We start from the raw sequence: 21,131 nt of genomic DNA on the forward strand, positions 1-21,131 counted from the left end.
CTACAGGTTAGCCTATCTTACATCCTCTTCAAAAGACTCAAAGAAGTTCTGCACCTTTGTGAAACAGATTTTTAATTCCTCTCATACTCTTGAGTAGTAGTTTTATCCCATATTTTGCTGTTTCTCACACTGCAAGTTAATGCATACCCATTTATTTCTCAGTGGTCCTTTAATCCTTTTCTGTTCGTGCTGCAGCTCAGCACAAGGATGAGGGTATCTCCATAAGCCATGTGCTCAGGAGGCTCTATCAATATGCATGCACGGTACAAGGCAGAAACATATTTCTGCTGAAGGAAGAATCAGAAGTTGAGGTCAGACATTTTATACTTTAGCCAGATTTTGATAAGACATATTAGGAATTCATAGGGCTTTTATCATTTTCAACAGCAAGAGGATTAGACCCTACACTGACAAGAGCAAGAACATCAGTTGTTAGAAGAAGGATGTGCCACGCTGAAATACAGTAAAGCACCTGAAAGACAAAATGTATTGTCTGATAAAAACACTCTAAGCACTTTCCAATTCAACTCAGTGATGGGCTTGCCGAGTCAGTGCTTCATTTGTCTGGCAGAGTCAGAATCACAATGACTTCTTTTCCAACACTCAAAAATGCAACAGACGTGTAAAGGGAAGCCAGGATTTAAACCATGGCCTCACACAACAGCAAGGATTCAAACTATGCATAATATACTGATGCTTAGGCCATAGGGAAGAGAGGAACAGTAAGAATCTTTATTTGGATTCTAAAATTTTATGCAGCAAGCTTGCAATGTTGACAAAAAGACCAAAGCAATTTTTTTTAACCCGTATTCAAGAAAAGGTAAAGATAATGATTCAAAAAAAACCCAATATCCTTCCAGTCTGAAGAAAGATCCCAAAACCAAAAAGAATCTCAATTTCATCCTTCTTCTCCCTAAAATATTCAGAGTGCTGCAAATGTGTTACAAACTAAATGACTTTTTGTACAGAACTTTTAAAACCCTTGACTTTTAATAAGGTCGTGCATCATTTGATTTTAATTACAGATTTTTTTATCCCTTAAATTTGACTAAAAATGATGTGATTTACAAAGCAAACAAGCCAGTTAAACAAAGCTAATTAAATTCACTAGAGACAGCCTTGCTTTTCCCCTCAGTGAGTGTTTATTTCAGCTCCCAGTGCTCTGATAGCTCCTGACAGCTTGCTGGGACACAAGAAAGAAGTAGGTCAGGGTAAGCTGGAATCAGCAACAGAGGATCCCATTAGACAGGCTTGTAGGGTAATACGGAGATCGAGGAAGTGTGTGATGTAGTGACAGCGTTAGAGACACATAACAAACAGCCTGAGGACAGCCTCCAGCAGAACCGGTACATTTATCTTCTCTGTGTTATAATGACCCCTCACACGGCTTATCCAGGCTGTGATGTCTCGTACAAGAGGTGCTGCATAAACCTAATGACAAAGGTGCTCCCTCTGGGCAGGCGGTGCCGAGGCAGCGGCTCCGCTCCCCGGCAGGGCTGTGCGGGTCTGTGCCCGCTCCCCGGCAGGGCTGTGCGGGTCTGTGCCCGCTCCCCGGCAGGGCTGTGCGGGGCTGTGCCCGCTCCCCGGCAGGGCTGTGCGGGGCTGTGCGGGGCTGTGCCCGCTCCCCGGCAGGGCTGTGCGGGGCTGTGCCCGCTCGGGCTGGGAACGCAGAGGGAACGCACTGTGCACAGAGACCAAAGCACAACAGGGCTGGCTTCTCCCAACCAGCTTCTAAATCATTATACTGGTGATGGTGGTTGCAGTGCCTACACTGGTTCTGAAAATATAAAGCACCGCAAAGGGGCAAGAAAAGCCAGAGGGGAGCTAGGGAGTGCAGCGATCCCGTGTGATGGGGCACAGGGGATGCCTGCTCCCCACTGAGCCGTTCTCTGGGGGCTCCTGGGGACCAGCACCCTGGTCCTTTTATCCACTGCATGAGGCAGGAGGGCTTGGGTCCGTCTCCCCATGGCACAGCACCTCTGCCTTCGGGAGCAGCGACCGGCAGGGAGGAGAGGCGGAGAAAGCTGCGGCTTCTGCTGGTTTTCCCAGGTGGGTTTGCTGTGAGATTGAGAAACATCAGTGGAACCAAGGAGGAGAACATAAAAAGATGCAAGTGATCCATGTAAAATATAAAATGCTCTATGTACCACTGTTTTAGATTATTTAATGTAAGGTGTATTCTTACCGCAAGTGTATATATCCAAATACTTGCTAATGCAACTCCTCCTTCCTGAGGAAAAATATAAAAGTATTTTGTTTAAGTGCCTGGGCATAAGAGCGGTAAGCACACCACCATAAATTCTGCAATTTCAATATTAGCTCAGAGGCAAGTGGAAAAGCAGAGTGCTAACTCCCCTTGTTCTTGTGACTACTGCTTACAGCATTAGAAGTTCAAAGCATCCCCACCATCTCTGGCAGGGCTGTACATACACCAAACATTTCAATTATGAGAGTCCATTTCTCAGGCTCATACACAGCTTTAGAGATTCTCCCCAAACCCAAACTGTGTGGCTCACATTAAAAGGAGAGCACATGCGTGTGCTGTCTCAGAAAATAGGTGCTTTTGACAGGAACAATTTGAATCGCCATGGGCATAAACAAACACAAATGGAGAATGTTGTTTTATTTTGTTCAGAGCTCAATATATTCACCCTGCTCAGAGATGTCTCCAGCATCCACTTCACTTGAAGTGCCTAAGTGACTTGGTTTGCAGCAGCAATGGGGGACATCCTAATAAAACAGGAGTTTCATTTTTCTCAGCCCGACTTCATTCCCCCCTTCACTCAGTAAGAGCGCATCATGCTCAGCATTTATCCCCTCTGTTTCTCATTACAAGCTTTGTGCAGCACAATCCCCATCCGGTGGCAGCCTGCTTCCTGTTCTTCAGGGGGTCACGCTGTGTGGTCACTTGCACCCACCCATTTTACGACACCACACATCCCTTTCCTGCAATTTTTCCTTAAGCAGACAGTTCCACTGACTTCACAGAGGTTTGGACTGATTGATGCCTATTTGCTCCACCCCTGAGCATGGAGGCAAAATCCCAGTCTAGTTCAATGACCTAAAGAAAAACATGCATGTCCTAACAAAAATATGCATTAGGATAAAAGCATTAAAATAAAGGAAGACAAAGAGAATGATCAGAGCAGCATTGCCTGCAAGGAAGGAAGGAAGCTTTTAATAGCACTAAAATATAAAATTGATTTGTACACATATTTGATAAAAATCAATACAATTAGCAAGTAACTGAATACTAGAAAGGGAAATTGATTGCTTGAGGGCCCAGAGGACTCAGGGCAATCAGTCCATTCTTCTAGCTCCTCCACTCTTAATAAAAATTTACTTTTTCATAATCCTGCCTGAACTCTTTGCCCATTAATAATGCCACTAAATAGCTCTTCTTCTAGCACTATTATTGCAGACCTGCTTGAATTACATTTGGAGGCAGTTTCGAGTGGCATGTCCTGGCCATTTTGCTATCTGCAGCACAAACCTCCGAGCAAGAGCATAAAAGAATAAGGGCTAATGAACGACAGCACAGGCACACTTGAGAAGAGCTTATAAATTTAAGTACCAAAGTTTAAATAAACGGATTACCATAGAATTGATTTGCTACATCAATTTGGTCAGCTTTTGCTGATACATCATTCCTGCCTTAAAAGAGAAGAGCCACTGGTTTGAAACAACTAATTAAGCATTTTGAACCATAGCCTTACAAGGAGAGTGGGGCTGCACTGCTTTGCTCTCCTGCCTCCCTTCTCTCAGCCAGGGACTCCTCACTGCAGCATTAAAATCATTACACTCCACGTGAAACAGGAGGCTCAATTTACAGTCAAATCTAGATAAAACAAAGTGGCTTCTATGGCCACCATCTCAGAGTGGATTTCAGTTTCAGGCAAGGGCATCTTTCTTCTTTAAGGCAAGACTGGAGGAACTAAAAGGCAATTGCTTTTCCCCACACAGGAGGAGGGAGGCTCCCAGGGGAGCCTCCCAGGTGAGGGTTTCCATTACAGACAACCAGCTGCACAACCAGATTGAGGATGCACAGAACTCATATGCATCTACCAAGGAGGCTTCTCTTTCAAAAGATCAGATGCCTTCCCAGACAAGAACTTTCTCAGATGTTAAACTTTGCCCACTGACTCATCTTAATAGGAAGCACTTTAAGGCAAAAACTACCTTGGGCCCTCAACAGGTTCCCTGCCAGTCTGCAGTTCAGGGTGACATGGCCTTTGCTGCAAACCAGGGCCCTGATGTGGCAATAAACTTCAGTGTACACTCAAACAGAGCTCTATGAGTAGCTGTATCCAAACTAAAGGTAAACAAATAATTTTTCCAGATTAATGAGATCCCTTGCATGCTTAAAATTCAACAATGTAATTTAAGCACTTTCTAATGCAGTAAGCCATTGAATTGATATAAAATCGTATATTGTACATATATCTCATCATATTCACTTCAGCAGAGACTCTTTTATTGCAGAAATCTCAACATACACTTATTTCTCAGTGGTCTAACCAGACCAATGACTAAACTGGGCCATTATATAAACCTAAGGAAATATCCACAGGTGCTTTGCAACTCAAGTGGCAACCTGTGGGAATGCCTCTGTAAAGGAGGAGGAAGGAGAACAGGCTGGCAGAGTACAAGCCTAAGTGATCCCTCACTGAGTTCTTATGATGTTCTTACTCCAAAGTCTGTCCTGCTGCTTCTTCTTAGCAAGAAGAGACATTAGTCTGGACTCAGAAATAGAAACCTGGAATTACACAGTTTCAGTGCTGGCCTTCTTTGTAACCATGACCAAACTACTTTAATCTCCTTGCTTCCGTTTCCCTGCATTTATTAATAAAGCCGAGGGAGTAAAACTTACTTCACCTAACTCATACATCTTTTGTGAAGATGAAATGCTTGCTCTGTGTAAAGTACTTGGAAGATGAAAGACATCAAGTAAATATTAATCATAGTCACCACACCTACCAACAGGATCTTCAGTACACTGATTTGGATCCGTGCTTGAAGAGGCTTTCTTTGTGCAATTCAGGAACTATGCTTTCTTGGAGTAGTAGAGCTGAATTAAAGCTAATCAGGAATTCCCATGCTAATCGGCCTTCTAGCATTCACAAGATCATAAGAAGGATGATGCTTCCATTTCAAAAGACAGCACAGTGCCACAAAATGAATTACATCAAACTGGCTGAAGCCCATTTACAGCATGGTCATGGAGGAAACTATTGGAGTTCATCCACCGACATTCATCTCAGGGCATACACACTTGTAAATCAGCTCCTATTCAGTAATGAAATGTCGAGTGACTCATTCTTTCTACATTTGAAAAAGCTCTCAGAGAGAACCAAAGAGCCTTTTACTTTCATGTCTGCTTTTATAAACACTGAATTACATCTCCTTACTTCAGGGAAGCTACAATGCTTCAGAACCAGCTGTAAAGTGAACATTACTGTCTTTGGTTCACAGAAACCAGGGCTACCTAAAGATCCCAAACTGCTGTTGAAGGAGATTTGGAAAGATGTTTAATTAGCAGCTCAGATATCTTCTGACCTAGCTTCCCAGTGCACAGCAAGGTGCACTGGTCTCATGCAGACGTGCCCCTGAGGCCGTCCTGGGGAAGGCTGGCCCAGGGAAAGCCAGCCTGGGGCAGGCTGGCAATGCTGCCCTGGGCACTTCTGCTGTTCCATGTGTGTCAAGGGCCAGATTATTTACTTAACATTTTAAGCAACTTCTCAAACTCAGCTCATGCAGCCATTGCTGTCCTGCTGGCAGTGAACTGCAGTTTGGCCAGGTGAAGGCTGCCCTCACTGTTTCTGCCTGAACCAGCAAATTCACAGAATAAGGACAGCAGAGATGTCATACCTTGACTTTTGCCCCAGTGTTAGCACCAGCTCACATCCAAGGGCCACATCCTGCAGCTGCACAGGAACAGCAGCTGTGTTTCAGCCAGCTGTGCCATACCTGGGCTGCCCCAGCACTGTGCTCACCCAAAGAAAAATCCTTCTGACAAAACAAACTCAACCAAGCCATGCCTGTGATCACGGGGAGTGCTGCTCTCTGCCACAGCTCTGCCTGCCTCTGGAGAGGCGACACCAGGCGAGATCCCAGGAATAGAGCAACCACAACAAAGACATGAAGGGAAGAGTACAAGGGAAAAACAAGGGATGCAAACTTAAAAGAGACAACAGAAATAAAGAAAAGCAGTGCCTGGAAGTCAGTGTCCAAGGAGCACAGAACAAATTCGCACCCAGAAAGCACTTACTGCTTGAGTGGAAGTTGTAGGAGATTCTGGACCTTGTGGACCAGGCACATGAGACATTCCAGCCTTACTGAGGCAGTTGTGGACCTGCTGTGCCTCCATCATCTCCCAGATACCTGCCCAGTTTCCTCAGCTCTCCTGTCTCCTTGGCTTTGCCCTCCCTTTGGTCCCAGCCCATCCCAGCTCTCTCTCCCCTACCATTGCCTCCTTGTACTTTGGACCTCTTCACCTCAAGGTCTCGGGCTCTCCATGTGTGGCTGCAGCAGCCCCAGCCCGCGCGGCCGGTGCCGCAGAGCGGCTCCGCTGGTGCTGGCAGTGCCCGTCCGTCTCCTCCCGGGATCCAGCAGGATGAATGCACAAACAAACAAGCCACACTACCAACACAGCTATGCTCCAAAAGGAAATGACCACTGGATGTTATTGCATAACCCTTCTGAATAATGAACGTGTATTTCTTGAAAATACATGCCACCTAATCCCCTCGGCATTGCAAACACGAACCACAGGATGGTAATTTAAGGTAATCAAGCCCTAAGCTCTGTGCAAAGTTTAACAGTTTGCTTTGCTACAGTTTGAGAAGCAGATGGCAAAGCACTCAGTGGCACATTTTCTGCCATTCTTGTACAAAAGGCTGTACCTGTTTCTGTTCCAGGCATGAACACCAACAAATGATATTTGCTGGACTAGATGGCCACTGAATACCCTGAAATAACATACACGTAGATGCTCCACAGGGAGGTCTTGTGGGCAGCCAGAATTGGTCATTTCCTGGCTAGTTTGCCATTAGTGCCATTCTTAGATATGATAAAATTAAAGCTACAGGCTAGCATAAGGCTCTTTGTAAGGAATCTTTGTAAGGAATCAGGTCTGATCTGCAGAAGTACCCATATCCACAGTCAGTTCCACACAAAGCAGTACAGGTTTTCTCACTCAACAACACTTGACAGTGTTGCTGTAGCTCACAGTATTTCTACGCACACTGTCTTCCAAATGACTCTGCCTGGAATGTGGGCACCAGAAACCAGACTGAGGGTGTCATTTGGATTTCAAACCACCTCTGTGGACAGTCACTGAAATGCTCTATTTCTGGCTAGTTTGTAGGATGCTGGGCTGGGGGAGAGAAGAACTGACAAGGGGAAAATAGAAATTTGTAGATAATGTGTAAGCCCAAAATTATTTAAAAGGGCAATTCAGATAGCCTAAGTCAAGCTTCTTCTAGGTATGTAGAGAGAATGGGAATCGAGGTGGTGAGCTATGAACAGTTTTTCCTGAGACATTCAGTACCTTCGTAAATTATAAACAGCAGAAAAAAACATGCTTCTCCTTCAAAACAGGGAGCTCAGCCCGCAGCATGCAGCTAATGGTGGTGGGTACAGGGGATGTACTTACACTAACTGACTGGCCATGGCCACGGCTGCCCCAAGCATTTCTGGAACCAGCATTTCTACAGCAGCACCGAGCAGAAACGCTTCACGTTTATTAACTTGTTTGGTTTTGATTGTTGGATTGGCTTCCCATTCCCAAGGCTCTCAGATTTATTCTTTTAGCTTAACACTACAAAGTAATCAAATCACTCTGTTACAGCTGACAGACTGTGGGAGCCCTGAAGGGGAGGGGAGAGCGCCATCAGAAGAAACAGCTACATTTTCTCTTACATCCTTCACACTTGCCCTAAACTTCAGATTTGACTCATCTACATTACTGGAATTCAAGAATATTGAACTTTAACTGACATGGGAAGTTATTTGAAGATGCAGGACTTTCACTTGAAATTAAGTCTGATCTACCTCCTGGGATCAGGGACCAAGATTCACGTCTCATAAGTACTGAAAAGCCCAAATGCACTCTCATTCTGCTTCAAGTCAAACACAAGTGTTGCTGCAACCAAGAAAACATCTTTCTAATGCTATGTAAATTCAAACCAACAAATTCATACCCAAGAAGAAGAGATGAGATGGAAGAATCAAACATGCCTTTGTGCCCTTCCATCAAACGTGTAGAATAGGTAAGAACAGGAAGACAAAAGAGATGGCTCAGAGAGTCAAGATTAATATGGAAATGAAGAAAAAGGGCATGCTTTGGGCTGGATTTTGTCTGTCTCTCTTCAGTACAATTTATTTTCAGCTTTATGCTATGCAGTATTAGAAGATGCTTAGCACACAGTCCTTGATGTGGAAGACAAAGAAATATTTTTTTTATTTAGATGAATTCCAGTGTCCTGGTCTAATGTTACCCAATGCAAAACTGGAAAGAAATTACTGCTTGCTTGGTCATGTGTTTTTAAAAATAATTTGAATGACCCACTGCTTAAAGTATGGACAGTGTCCTCTGTTATTAAAATCCAAACTAAGTCTGTACTCAAATTGACAGGGTAAAGCTTGAAGAAAATCCCCCAATGGGTTTCTTTAATCGAGAAAAACAAACAAAAAATCCCACGAAGCCTGTGAACAAACAGTCTTACAGGCTTTGGACTTAATATACCAACAATGTCAGGCATTTCAATGCAGCAGCATCAAAACTAGATATTTACTGCTTGGTAGTGAGTAACCCTGTGAAAAGGGAGGAACAAAAATTCCTTTTTAATGAGTCACCATTTGACAGTCAGAGATCAAAACCTTTTGCCTGTATTTCTGACTAGAAGATTGTATAAACTTGAGTTTTTCTCAGTGTGAATTTATTTAAATCAACACAATTAATTAAGAAGTAAGTTAAGATAGCAGAAAAAGTGAGGTCCTTAAAAGTACCTGATCATCCGCAAGATCTACTGGGTTACTGAAGTATCAAATACATTCAGAACTTATTTCCTTATATAAACTCAGACTTGTGAAAATCCTGCTAAGATTTTAAGTATCTTGTCCAAGCAAAGTGAAATTATACTCAGTATCCATCCTGATAATGACATGAAATGAGTGATACATAATTATTCTTAAGCTAAAGTGAATGTTTACATACTAATGCTTGGGGACAAAGCTACTGGTGTGTTTGGAACTTTTACAGATGTCTTTGTAAAATATTGACTTTTTTACTATTGCTGAAAACTTAAACCCATGAAGACCCATGACAGAGAATGAAACATTAAAACACATGCCTGAGGGTAGATGCCATTTTTGTCTTTAAGTATTTTCTTTACCTCTACAGGAAATTCTGAGGTTTCAGCAAAAAGAAAGCTACTATAATGTCATATCAGGGGGGAAATAAAAAAATAATCCACCTGAGTTGGCATTACAGCCAAAGCAAAGAAATAAAACTGTTGTTCACAGTGAGGGGGACTTCCAGTAGGATATACCTGCCTTTATTTTGAATATAATTTCCAACTATTTGAAAGGACCCTAACTGGTAACAAGCACTAATGATTTATTTAACTACTTAAGGATACTTAGTGTGAAGGTAAAGGTAAAGCACCATCATTCCCATTTTACAATGGACATGTAAGAACCTAGGAACTATTTACTCCTAAAATTGCCTCCAGCAATACATACATACAGATATTCAGGCCCTTTGAAAAAAAAATGTGGACAACTTTGAAATTAGAATAAGCATTACTCAGCCTTGGCTTGTTATATGAAAACTGATACCACAAAAAATCCCACTTGCTCCACAGAGCTTTCAAACCATCCTGAACTTCTGACCAGTGAGAGCATCTCCAAACCTGACTGTCAGCTCACTGAACCACCCCGTCCCTCACATCAGTCGATCTTAATTCATGTTCGATTTACTTGTAGATTGGAAGTAATTAGAGTAAATAACTACAGTAACTGGTTACAGTTTAGGAATTGAGAGAACTGAAGAAAGAATTCAGAGAAATAATCTGATCTACTACTGTAAAGAGAATCAGTCATCACTTTCCTCCCATTAGTCTTTCTGGCAATCCTGTGTCACTGTTGTCACAAGCCTGGATAACGATGCCACATTAATTCTCCTTTTGAGAAAGGAAATACAAGATGTGACTCTGTAACTGTCCTACCTGACCTTGGGGAATCTTTAGGGAAAGTTTCCCATCAAATGCACCTACAGTTTTCACTGAAGGAGAATTACTGCGTTGGGCCCATGCTTTGTAACTCAAATGCATGACAAAAATATAAAACCAATCTTCTGTTTCCATTTGAAATAAACTATTAGTACATAACCAATGATTTTTCAAATCCAACCTTACATGAGAAATTACATTTTCAAAGTTAAAATTACACATTTAACAAGCCTGGCTCAGAGTCGACGAACACGGTGCTGGATGACAAGACCCCTACTGCACATTTCTGATGTAACACCAACAACCTTTAGCTACATTTTAGCTACATTTACCTAAACTGGAGATAGCTTGCATTTCCCAAGCCTAACCTTTCCAAAAGGAAAAAAACAACAACTGACACCTTTGTTGCAAATATTACAGAATTGGAAAAGAAGAAAGTCATCCTGTGTTTCGTAACAGGAGCCGACTCACTCACTCTCTTCCTTCAAGACAGCAGGCTGCTCTCAGTGTGAACTGTGGCACTGCTGATGTCACTGTGAGCAGGGACAAGAGGACATACGGCCTTTTGTACTGTTCCCATGATGCCGCATGTTAAAAAAAATCAAAAATCAAAAATCTTTATCCAGGCTGGAAGAAGCCCAAGCCATCATAAATGTTTGTTTACTGCAATTTGGCAGACCTTTTGAGAAAAAACAACAAACTCCACTTAGATATGTAATCCTAACCCAAAATGTCAGATGGGAATCAAGTAGAAACCGTGCCATTATTTTGAGGAAACCATGAATTATTTGGGGGAAACTTTTGCTGAGATGCTTTCTTGAGTGTTTCTCTGTAAGTAGATATCACCTCTATTACTATGGCTATAACTAACGAGTTAACAACACTATTTACACTAGTACTGTTGTATCATTAGAAACAACAAGATTATGTACTTTAATTCTAATGCCAGCACAATTATTTTAACACCAAGTGTGTCAGATCTGACTCTGTACCCCCTAAATTAATTTCAGAGTAGTGGCTAAATAAAATGACATACTTCTTTGTGCTTTTGTTACAACACGCTCATGTGCAGCAAACTGTGAAGAAAATGTAGTAATTAGAGGTTAAATTAATCCCTGACAGACAGGCAGCTTAGTAAAGCTGGGCCCTCTTCAGAAAACAGAGCATAAAGCCTGCCAGTCTTTCAGAATTAGGCACAAAGAACAGGGAAGATTGGCAAGTCCCTCGCTGCTGTGATCCAACCGAAGGGATGGAATGCTGAGAAGTTGGTGTAAGTCTTGGAGCAGCCAATACTACCAGGCAGATCTTGTGACAAATGTGATTTAGAGCTCCAAGGGATTGTTGCTGCAGCCGCTCCAACTGCCTGATCAGGATCAACCACTTGAAATTACAGACAGTCTTTTGCCCAGCAGAACAGGCTTCTAACCACCATGTAATCTACCTCGAGACATTAATAAAAGCGAACAATAGCATTATATTTCACAACATAACTAGAAAGTTACCTTGCTGCTTCGGGTTTTAATGCAGGTAATGGGTTTCATTGCCCTCAACAGAGTAAATGTGCTGGGTTACTCTGAAAGCAATAAATAGGTAGGTCTGAGGTAGGTGTAATTCCCAAATCTGCTCAGAGTTTTGAGGTACTTAATTCCAGAAAAAAAGAAACTTACACAGAAAAGAAAAAAACGTGCAAGCAGAAAGAGGCAGCCAGATCATGATGATGATACCCAGTAAGTATTTCTTTTGTATGTGTGTCAGCAGAGGTAAATGTTTTTCCCAATCTCTCTCGCTGTGGCACATGAAAGTAGCCAGGTTTTAAATCCATGCAAACACAGCCTGTTATCAACAGGGGGGTAACTGAAGGGCACCTGTTCTGTGCTGTGTGAGAAGCATCTTGGCTCTCGTGCTGGCAAATCCTGGTGCAGGAATTGCAGAGGCACCACTGCCTCCATTCCCACCAGATACTTTCCCTTCCAAGGTGGAAGGTGCAAGGAACAGGCTTCTCCCTGGAATAATGCTGCTGCCACTCAAGAGACTGCTTGACGTGGGTGACACACCACAGTTAACACCTGGCCCTGCAGAGGGAACCTTGATCCTTCCTGCAGCAGGCTGAGTATCCAGCTGGCCCTGACCAAATGGGAAGGCACGACAGGCACCTGCAGCGTGATCACCAAGAAAATGAAAATAACCCCAAAACCAAATGGGAAAAAAGCAAAATGCCTTTAAGTACAATTAAAGGAAAAGTCAAACAGGGAGCCTGCAGAGATTGCAGATCTACGTGGAAGTGCTTTAATACCACCAGCATTTCTGTACTACCCAGATCATCAATTATTAACAAATTAGGACATGCCTGATGGGGTACTTATGTAACACTCCTTTATCAATAAAACTGCCAAGTCCCTTCAGGGAAAAGCACTGTGGCTCTCAACAAGTCACAGTATAACACCTTCCTCTGGACAGGACACTCCAGTGAATTCTGGTCTGCCCCTCCTCAGTCTGGTCGCCCATTCCCAAAGAGGAATTCTGGGCAGCCTGGCAGCCTCTGCCAGAGGCCCAGGGTGTACCCCAGCCTCCTGCGAGCAGCAGCCCTTTAATCAGGTCAGTGCTTATCAATGGCTCTTTGTAGCCATGAGGCAGCTCCGAGCCAAGGCCCATATGAAATCCTGCATCTCCCACGCCTGGGCCCCAAGGACTCCACTGGCCCCACGGATACAGCCTCCAGCCACACACTGCCTGGGCACAGCAAGTGTCCTCCAGCCAGTCCAGCTGGCTGGTGGGGAGGGAGGGGAGGAAGGAAACCCACAGCTCCTTCCTCTGCTCTTCCCTTTGGGCACAACAGGTTCTCCACAGGAGCAAAGAGCTAGGTAAAATTCATCCATCAGATATAGTACACTGAGCCTGCTTTGCTTCCACTCAGCTTCCCCCACCAGGCGAGAATGAGCCAGGGCAGAGGCACACAACAATTCCCTGTCTGTACTAAAGGGCCTGATCCTCGAGCCCATAATTCTTGGATCAAATCTGAGCCTCATCCACTACAAAATGAAAAAGGACTGCTAGGCTGGGCCCTGGCAGGAGAAAGCTGGGTGTACTCTCCTACCACCCTATCCAATGAACACCGTGTAATTAACCCAGGGCACACACCAAGGGTAACAGCTCTGAAAGACCTACTGCAACTTGGCAAGCAAATGCTGCACAAAGTATTTTCTTCTTAAAGGAAAGTAATGACTTAGTAATACTTTTTCCTCTATTTAATAAAATTTAAAATATTACTAGTGAGAAGGGTTCCCAAGAGGAATAAGTATTCCTTCAAACTCATTTGCAAGTTATCCCTCTGACTGCACTGCTCTCTGGTAGTGTAACTGGCAACTTCTAAAACCATGGAGTCACATCCTAAGAGCTACATGCCCTGCTTATGCTGTCACCCTGAGATATAATTCCATTGTGAACTAACAGGCCAGTCCACAGCAACTGCAACGAGAAATATCTACCAGAAGACAAGGATGTAAAGTGAAACCTCTAAATGACAAAGACTTCAATTTTCTGTGCAAAGCACTAGCAGTGATAATACAGAACAAGGAAAGGAGACAGTGATACAAGCACAGACTGTTTTGCAAAGTTTCCCTTCAGCTGCTGGCAGTCCTTAAATGGGTTACAGAAAGTTAAAATTGTGGTACTGATCACCGCCCGTTCTACAAGGCTGTTTTTAAAAATTAAACAGCGTTTTTCTATTTATTTTTTCACTTAAAACAATATTTCAGTATCTTCCAAGAGCCAGTCCAATCCTGAAACAAGCCTAATAAAGGCAGCACTACACGTATTTTTTGCATCGATTGCCTTTTCAAGGGTACCCCTTCTGGGAGTGCACAACACAAAACTTACTGCAAGCACACAGTGGTATCATGCACATTTGGCATTTTACAGCTGTGCTCTAAAGTTCCTCTTCAAAAATACTGGCAAGGAAGGAAGTTCTGTGTAATTTTAGCACTCAACATCTGAAAAAATTAGAAATGTCCCAACTGTTCTTTGATATGTAGAAAAGAACAGTTGAAAAACTTACAGTTGACTGGTGCTACCTAGGTTACCCATCAATGGCATTGAGACTGGTATATTATTAAGAGAGGTGTATGATGGGAATTGGTTTATTGTGCTGATCCATAGTAACCAACTCCTGTTCGTCCATCATTTATCTCTCTCACCAGCGACATATGGGTTTGTCTATTCACACTCTCAGCATTCTCTCTGCTCCAACAAACAGTCAGCCTTTTCTGCTGGGATAAGGAGATTTTTTAGTTACATCCATTATGTGCGTATCAACATTTATGGCAGGAAGATAATTGCCAAAGAGCTCAGGGGGATAAAAGCTCCCTCTTTATAACACAAACCCCCTTAAAAAATCAATATTGATATAAAACAGTTCAGCACAAAGCCTTGGTGTGTCTTCTCCTTCCTTCAGTTCAAGATGCTGGTTTTGGGGTTTTTTTTAAACATTGCAAGTCAAACTGGAACATCAGGTAGAAAGCCTTCATAGTGAGTTACATCACTGCTCTTCCCACAGAGGATGATATAGCAGTGTACAATATTAATTGTTCCTCAAAGAAGTTTGCAGCAAATGTGTCAGATATAAAGAGGACTCCTTGGAGAGGTGCCAGCACCATTTAAACTGATTTAGCTATCTTTATTTGGAGACCATACCAATTACTAATGAATCGTAACTTACAGTCACCTTCGCCTAAACGCTGAAAAACGCTGACACAGCCAGCACCAGGGAACAATGAGAACCTGGGGATTCTGCCCCTCTCCCTGTTTCAGGAGCTCAACCTTCTACTACTTCAACCCCCAGTTTGGATAAATCCATTTGTCACAGCTTCTACATGATTTCCTTCACTTTCCCATGGCTATGTACTCACAAAAGTTATTTTAAGGCGACTTTTATCAGAGTAGCAAGTAACACAGAACATGTATTGATTAAATTATAGGGAACCAGTGAGTTGCATTGCACTTAACCTACAGGACAACTCCAGGATTTTTCTTACTGTTATTCTTGCCCTTGTGTTTCCTTCTGCCTCCCTAACTTTTGTCTCTCTCATGAAGCCCATTATTGGGTCAGTTCTTGTCCTACAGTCACACCCAGGCAGGTTAGTGACCTCTTAAGTCAGGGCAAGAGTATCACCGTGACACCTGGGATCATGAACTCTTCCAGTAAATCTTCCTGCATATTCAGAAACCATCTAGCACAATAGCTTCTTAATCCCGTTTTAAATCTCCAAATACTACCACGCTGTAACATTTACAATGGGGTCAGTAAAAAACATTGTATTTACTAAACACTCCTACCTGTGTTAAGAGGAAGTCATACAAAAAAATTTTTTTAAAATATAACTGTCTCCTTTAATTACTAATCCCTCTCCAAAACCTCTAACAACTACCTTAGCTTGAAAAAAATCCAAGACACTTTACAGTTCAAAATACTTAGTTACAAGGGACCAAAAGCAAAGCCCTGTCAATATGTGCTTTTCTGATTTTGAAGTATTACTTAAAAGGAATAAAAATAGAGTTGAAAAACCACATGTAAAAAAAGAGAAAAAAACCCCTCAAAAATAAAAAGCTGGATTGAATTCGAGCTGCTCAATTGTGAACATTGAACAGCTTTTCACTCACTCGAGGGCTGTTAACTGCATGTTACCTGCCTTACAGTACAGACTATTTGTTTTTTATCCCTGAGCAACAGACTATTTCCTGGTTGAGTTTAAAAACTCTGTGACGTTCCAATATCAACCCACACATGTGTGTCACTGTCAACGTCAGTCGCAGGAAAACATTAGAAGTCACCCCTTGCTAATGCTTTCCTAACATGGAATTTCCTTGTACCTCGCCCCCCAGCCCACCTCCTCCTTCAGCTGAGAGCATCCTTCCCAAAGTGCATTTTTTCCCTCCCTTCTAAACATATGGCAAGGAGAGAGGACTGAAAATGGGCAGTGCCAGCACTAGATCGCTGCTTTTTTAGGTGCTCGCGTGTAACTTACTCCAACTGCTCTCGCTGCCTTGCACTGGGCGAGCGCGGCCGCGGGGAAAAGCCCCCCGTGCGTGGGGGCTTCCCCCCTCCCCGGGGCGAGGGTTCCCCCGGGCACTGCCAGTGCCTCCCGCTGTTCTCCGGGCAGCTCCGCCCCGGAGCAGGAGGGCACGGCCCGGGCAGCCCCTTTTTGGGGGCTCGGGGCTGTCGGTGCGCCGGGGGAGCCCGGCCCGGGGGAGGCAGCACCCAGCTGCCGGCACCGCCGGGTTCAAGGCCGTTCCGGCTCCCTGTCTCCCGGAGGCACCATATGGTCCATCTTGCACATCAGCAGCTTTATTTCACCATCAGCTCGGCCCAGAGGGGGAGCTCCTGGAGCAGCAGCCACCCCCTGCCCCGCAGCCCCCCGGGGCACCGGCATTAGGCATTACCCGGGGATTACGGGGCTAAGTAGGGGAAGACTCGCGTTATATAACCGGGGGAGCGTTCCGCCCTCACGGCGCTCCCACAGCCCGCCCTCCGCCCCAGCCGGGGCGGCCGCACGGCGGCGGGGGGGGGAGCCCGGCGCCTCCGCCCCCGGCCCGCGGAAGGGGCCAGACGCTGTTAATCCCCCCGCTGGCGGGGCGGGGAGGCACCGCGGGGTGCCCCCGCTGCCCGAGGAGGAGGAGGCGGAGGAAGGCTCTTCCAGGAGGCTCCTCGCAAGTGGCCGGTGCTCGCAGCGTTCGGCGGCTTCCGACGGGACGAGGCGAGGCGAGACGAGACGGCCGCGCGTCCCCCGCACGCCGCACCGGGGACCTGCCCGCCCGATCGCGCCAGGCCGCGGCTCCGCGGCGCCTCCCGCCCCGCTCCCCGGCCCCGGGCTCCGCCGCCCCCCCGCCGGGAGCACCGTGGAAAACAAAAGCGGCCTTTTAATTTATTGTTCCGGGGGGAGGCCGGAGGGGGGGGGCGGTGTGAAAGGAAATCAAAGCCCGTTTTCTTCCCAGAAACGGCCGTTCTCCCCGGGATCCCTCCGAGTCACCCTGGTGACAACCCCCCTCCAGCCAAAGACGAACAAAAGCCGCGGTGCCCCCGGCACCGGCGCTCCTCCGGGCCGAGCAACAGGCCGGGAGAGGCGGCGGAGGAGGGACCGGGAGGAGGGACCGGCTATTGACGGGGGAGAGGGGCAGCCCCTGCCTTGGGGGGGACGTGGGACCGAGCCAGCGAGCGCCGTGTTTACCCTGCCATTGCTCCGAGCCCCGATCTTAACCACAGCATCAGAAACCAAAACAGTTTAAAGCGTGAGTCAGCACGCGTTTTGTTCACGCGTTCTGTTCCGAGCACACGGACGGACGGTCCGGCAGCGAGCGGCGGAGGCGCCGCGCCGGCAGCAGCGCCCGCACTCGGGGCTGTTCCCGCACACGCGCTCCCGCAGCCCGGGCTCAGCGCCGCGCTCCACGCTCCCGTCAGCAACAACCTTCGGGGCTCGGACGAGCCTTTTGTTCACAGTCCTGCCTTATCGAACGTGCGCTTCAGGTTCCCAAAATAACAGGGCACGCGGCTGCCAACGCAAATACCAGGAATTATTTAAAAAATTATACTAGAGGGACCACCGCTAGCCCCTCCACGCGTGACACCCTCCCGGCGGAGTCCCCGGGCGATGACGGGTTTATCCTCCCCTGCCTGTCTGATCCAAGTTTAGCTGGAAATCCCCGGACGATGGCTGAGCCGGCCCGGCCGCGCTGACACGAGAACCCGCGGGCTGGCGGTGCTGGGCGCACCGGCGGGTCCCCGCTCCCGCTCGCCCCCGACAGCATCCACCGCCTCTTCCCGCAGCATCCACCGCCTCTGCCCGCAGCCCAGCGCGTCACCACCCGAGCAATGACACGGAAACCCGCGGAGCGTTCCCCGCTGCCGGGCACTGGCTGCCCCGCCGCCGTGCCCGGGACCGCACCGCACCGCAAACCACCTTCTTCACCACCATTTTAAAGCCCACGGACCCCCTCCCTCCTGCCCTCCTCTCCGTGGTCCGACTTCAGCTCTGACCAGAATGGAGGGCGAAATTCCCCCCCTCAAGTTTCTGTCCCCTTCCCTCCGGCGGCCCCGGCACACGGGACCCGCGGGCAGAGCGAGCCCAAGGTGGGCACTTTCTTGAACCGCCCCTGCAAACTTTCCAGCCTGCCTGCGACCGTGCCGAGCCCGCTGAGCAACTGTTCCGAGGGTGTTTAAGTCCTTTTAAACCAGCTCCTACTTTCCCAGACCATATCGATTTCAAATGCTACTTACTGGAATATGTGGCTCCATCCGTGGTGCTTCTACCCGCTGGGAAACCAGCAGCATCTTGGACTGGGAATCAACCGGCTTTTAGATCCACTTTGGCTGTATTGAGCAAACCCAGCGCCGCAGAGGACTCGCAGCCTGTTTTCTCCTTTTAGGTTCCAGACAAGTTCATCCTGGCGTTGCAGTTTGCTAATGATTCACTGTCTGTCTCGATCTGCTCACTACATTTCCATCAACCCACAGCTTCCTCACTTAGAAGGTGGAGTTTGTGGGGTTTAAGTTACTGATAGGCATATCTAAGTGCTGTGTCACTCAAAGAGGAGGAGACACACACACACTCACACACACAGCCCGCACACTCACACACACGAACGGCGCCAGGCTTAAAGGGGAAGTAACACTTTCTACTCCTCAGAAATTGGACACCTCACAGATCCAAGGATTTAATTTTTTTTTTTTCTCCGTGCATGAAGGCGAAAATTAACCAGGCTATGGTCAAAATTCTAACACACAAAAAGCTGCTTAGAATGTTTAGCACTTTCCTTGTAGAGCTTCAAATTTGTTTAGTACAAAGTCATTTGTTTAGTACTTTCTTTTTAGGTCAGAAAGCTACTGGCAATTAATAGATTTTTTTCCCTTCCAAATCAAACTGCTCAAATCACTGAAAAGAGAACTCAAAGCATGAAGTGTAAAGGTTTGAGTTATTCTTACAGAGTGTAGTTTCCTGTCCCTTTATGACATAAGATGTTCAGCACTCTTAACACGAAAGGGTTAAACTCATTTCGCCCAGGTGAACCCAGGTTAGCAAGAAGGAAGCAGCAGAGTTCTTTCATTTTCATCTTTTGTGCTATGTACATGTCTTTTTGAAGACAGACACAATTCCAAATAGAGAGCTCCCATAAAGCCACGCACTTCTCATATGACTATAAATGTTCTTGCTACAAGCTGCAACCTCTGAATACTAATTTTGATAGACCATCAACTGAAAGCTGAGAACCTATTCAGACCTCCTCTTGGACTGTGCAGAAAGAACTGGGAAGAGCAAGCTGCAGGCAGCTAGGAGAGCACACTGGGTTCACAAATAATTGCTGGTATAATTTCATTTTATTACCTTGCTAAATCACTACAAATGTCACTCCTATCCTGATAAACTGGAGATGCTAGAAACCCTGTCCCAGTACATTGACTCAATGGATGAGGTGTGGAAGACTTACTAGCATTGGTAATAAAATGTCTAGTTTCTAAGATCATTCCTGAAATAGTCATGTGAGTAAATTATGCTCTGTAAAATTAGGAAGAAAGTTATTTGAATACAACCCCTTTACTGTAACCAAGTACATAAAAGTGGAACCAGAATCTGACCTCACTTTCCTGAAAGTTTTCCAGACAGCAATCACCTTCAACTTGCAGTAAACTTACAAACCTCCAAACCCATCTTTGTACCCTGAGCTAATAAATACTGGCAATAACAGTTCATCAACAGAGAAGCATTGCTTTTTAGCTTTGCTGAAGCCTCTGGCTTGCCTGTGACAGCTGCAACAATGGGCCCGCTTCCCTGAGCAGTATTTGTGGTATTTCAGTTTGCATTGTTTGGAAACTGATTGGTTTGCTTTTCTAGTGCTCTTGCCTTTTATATTATTTTAAATTACTTTGATCTATTTTGTCAATTGAAAAAAAAAAAAAAAGAAACACAATAATAATAAGCTTTTGTGTGCGTAAACACCCTGAATTCTACAGCCTCGGAGGGCCAGATCTCAAAAGGTTTCAGTGACTAAGGGGAGGTGTATCAACATCTGATGTTTGGGTTTGCTGGGCTGCCCAGACCAAATCTACTACCCTGCCTGAGGTGCTGAGGCCCAAACACAGCATTAGGGCATCAGCATGGGATCAAAAAGAGCCAACATGCTGAGCAGGAGTCACTAAAATAAGCAGGCTCAGTGAAGATACACATTCATCACGCTTGAATTAAGCTCCACAGGAAGGAGGTGCCACTGTCTGCCCAGTGTGCAATGTCAGAAACCCTCCCCTGAAGATACATGTGTGTGTGTGTAAGGGCTCCCAGCTTTCTCCCTGGAGATTTTTGAACTAAAATACATATGTACAGAATATGTGGGGCACAGGGATTCACACACACTGTAGCTGGACCTACTGACAACACCATGATCAGATGATGAACAGTGGGTCCATGTCAGTTTTTCTATACCAGTTATCGTCAAGAAGTTTTGTCATTTATGACTCTTGCCAAAGATCTGTAGTTCCTGACAGATGACAATACTTCCTAAGAACTGTCATTTGCTTTGTTCACTTCATAAAACGAGACCAAAGGCCTCCCCCAAAATGAAGATGATGTGGGTGGGGTGTATAGGAGTCCTGTCTGTGCCTGCTCTGCAGCAGGAATGATGCTGCTGCCTTTAGCTGCCAAGGGCATCTGCTTGCCAGGTAATGGTTTGTGTTCTCCTCTGTAAGGTGGGGTGTGCTCTCAGAGGGAAATCAAATCAAGCCCCTTTTAGCAGTTAGTCCATGACAGAACTGTGGCAACACTTTCCTTCTGGACCTGCTGGCTTAAGCTGTGTAGGCTGTGGATGTCACTCCAGCAGCTCAGTGCCAAGTGTGCCCGTGCTGCCAGACCTGGTGCACGG

General features: G+C 45.6%; 1 protein-coding gene across 2 annotated transcripts in view; it reads right to left on the reverse strand.

The window, feature by feature from the left end:
- Positions 1-20,102, reverse strand: part of MAMLD1 (mastermind like domain containing 1) — an 82,332-nt gene extending 62,230 nt beyond the window's left edge. For both annotated transcript variants that reach the window (XM_041485250.1, XM_041485249.1), the window contains exon 1: positions 18,499-20,102. In XM_041485250.1, coding sequence (XP_041341184.1) covers positions 18,499-18,552 — 54 coding nt within the window. In that variant the 5' untranslated portion in view covers positions 18,553-20,102. The remainder of the gene's footprint in view (positions 1-18,498) is intronic.
- Positions 20,103-21,131: the final 1,029 nt, after the last annotated feature.

This window comes from Pyrgilauda ruficollis, unplaced genomic scaffold (assembly GCF_017590135.1).
Source record: "Pyrgilauda ruficollis isolate IOZ18807 unplaced genomic scaffold, ASM1759013v1 scaffold7, whole genome shotgun sequence".
Classification (NCBI taxonomy): Eukaryota; Metazoa; Chordata; class Aves; order Passeriformes; family Passeridae; genus Pyrgilauda; species Pyrgilauda ruficollis.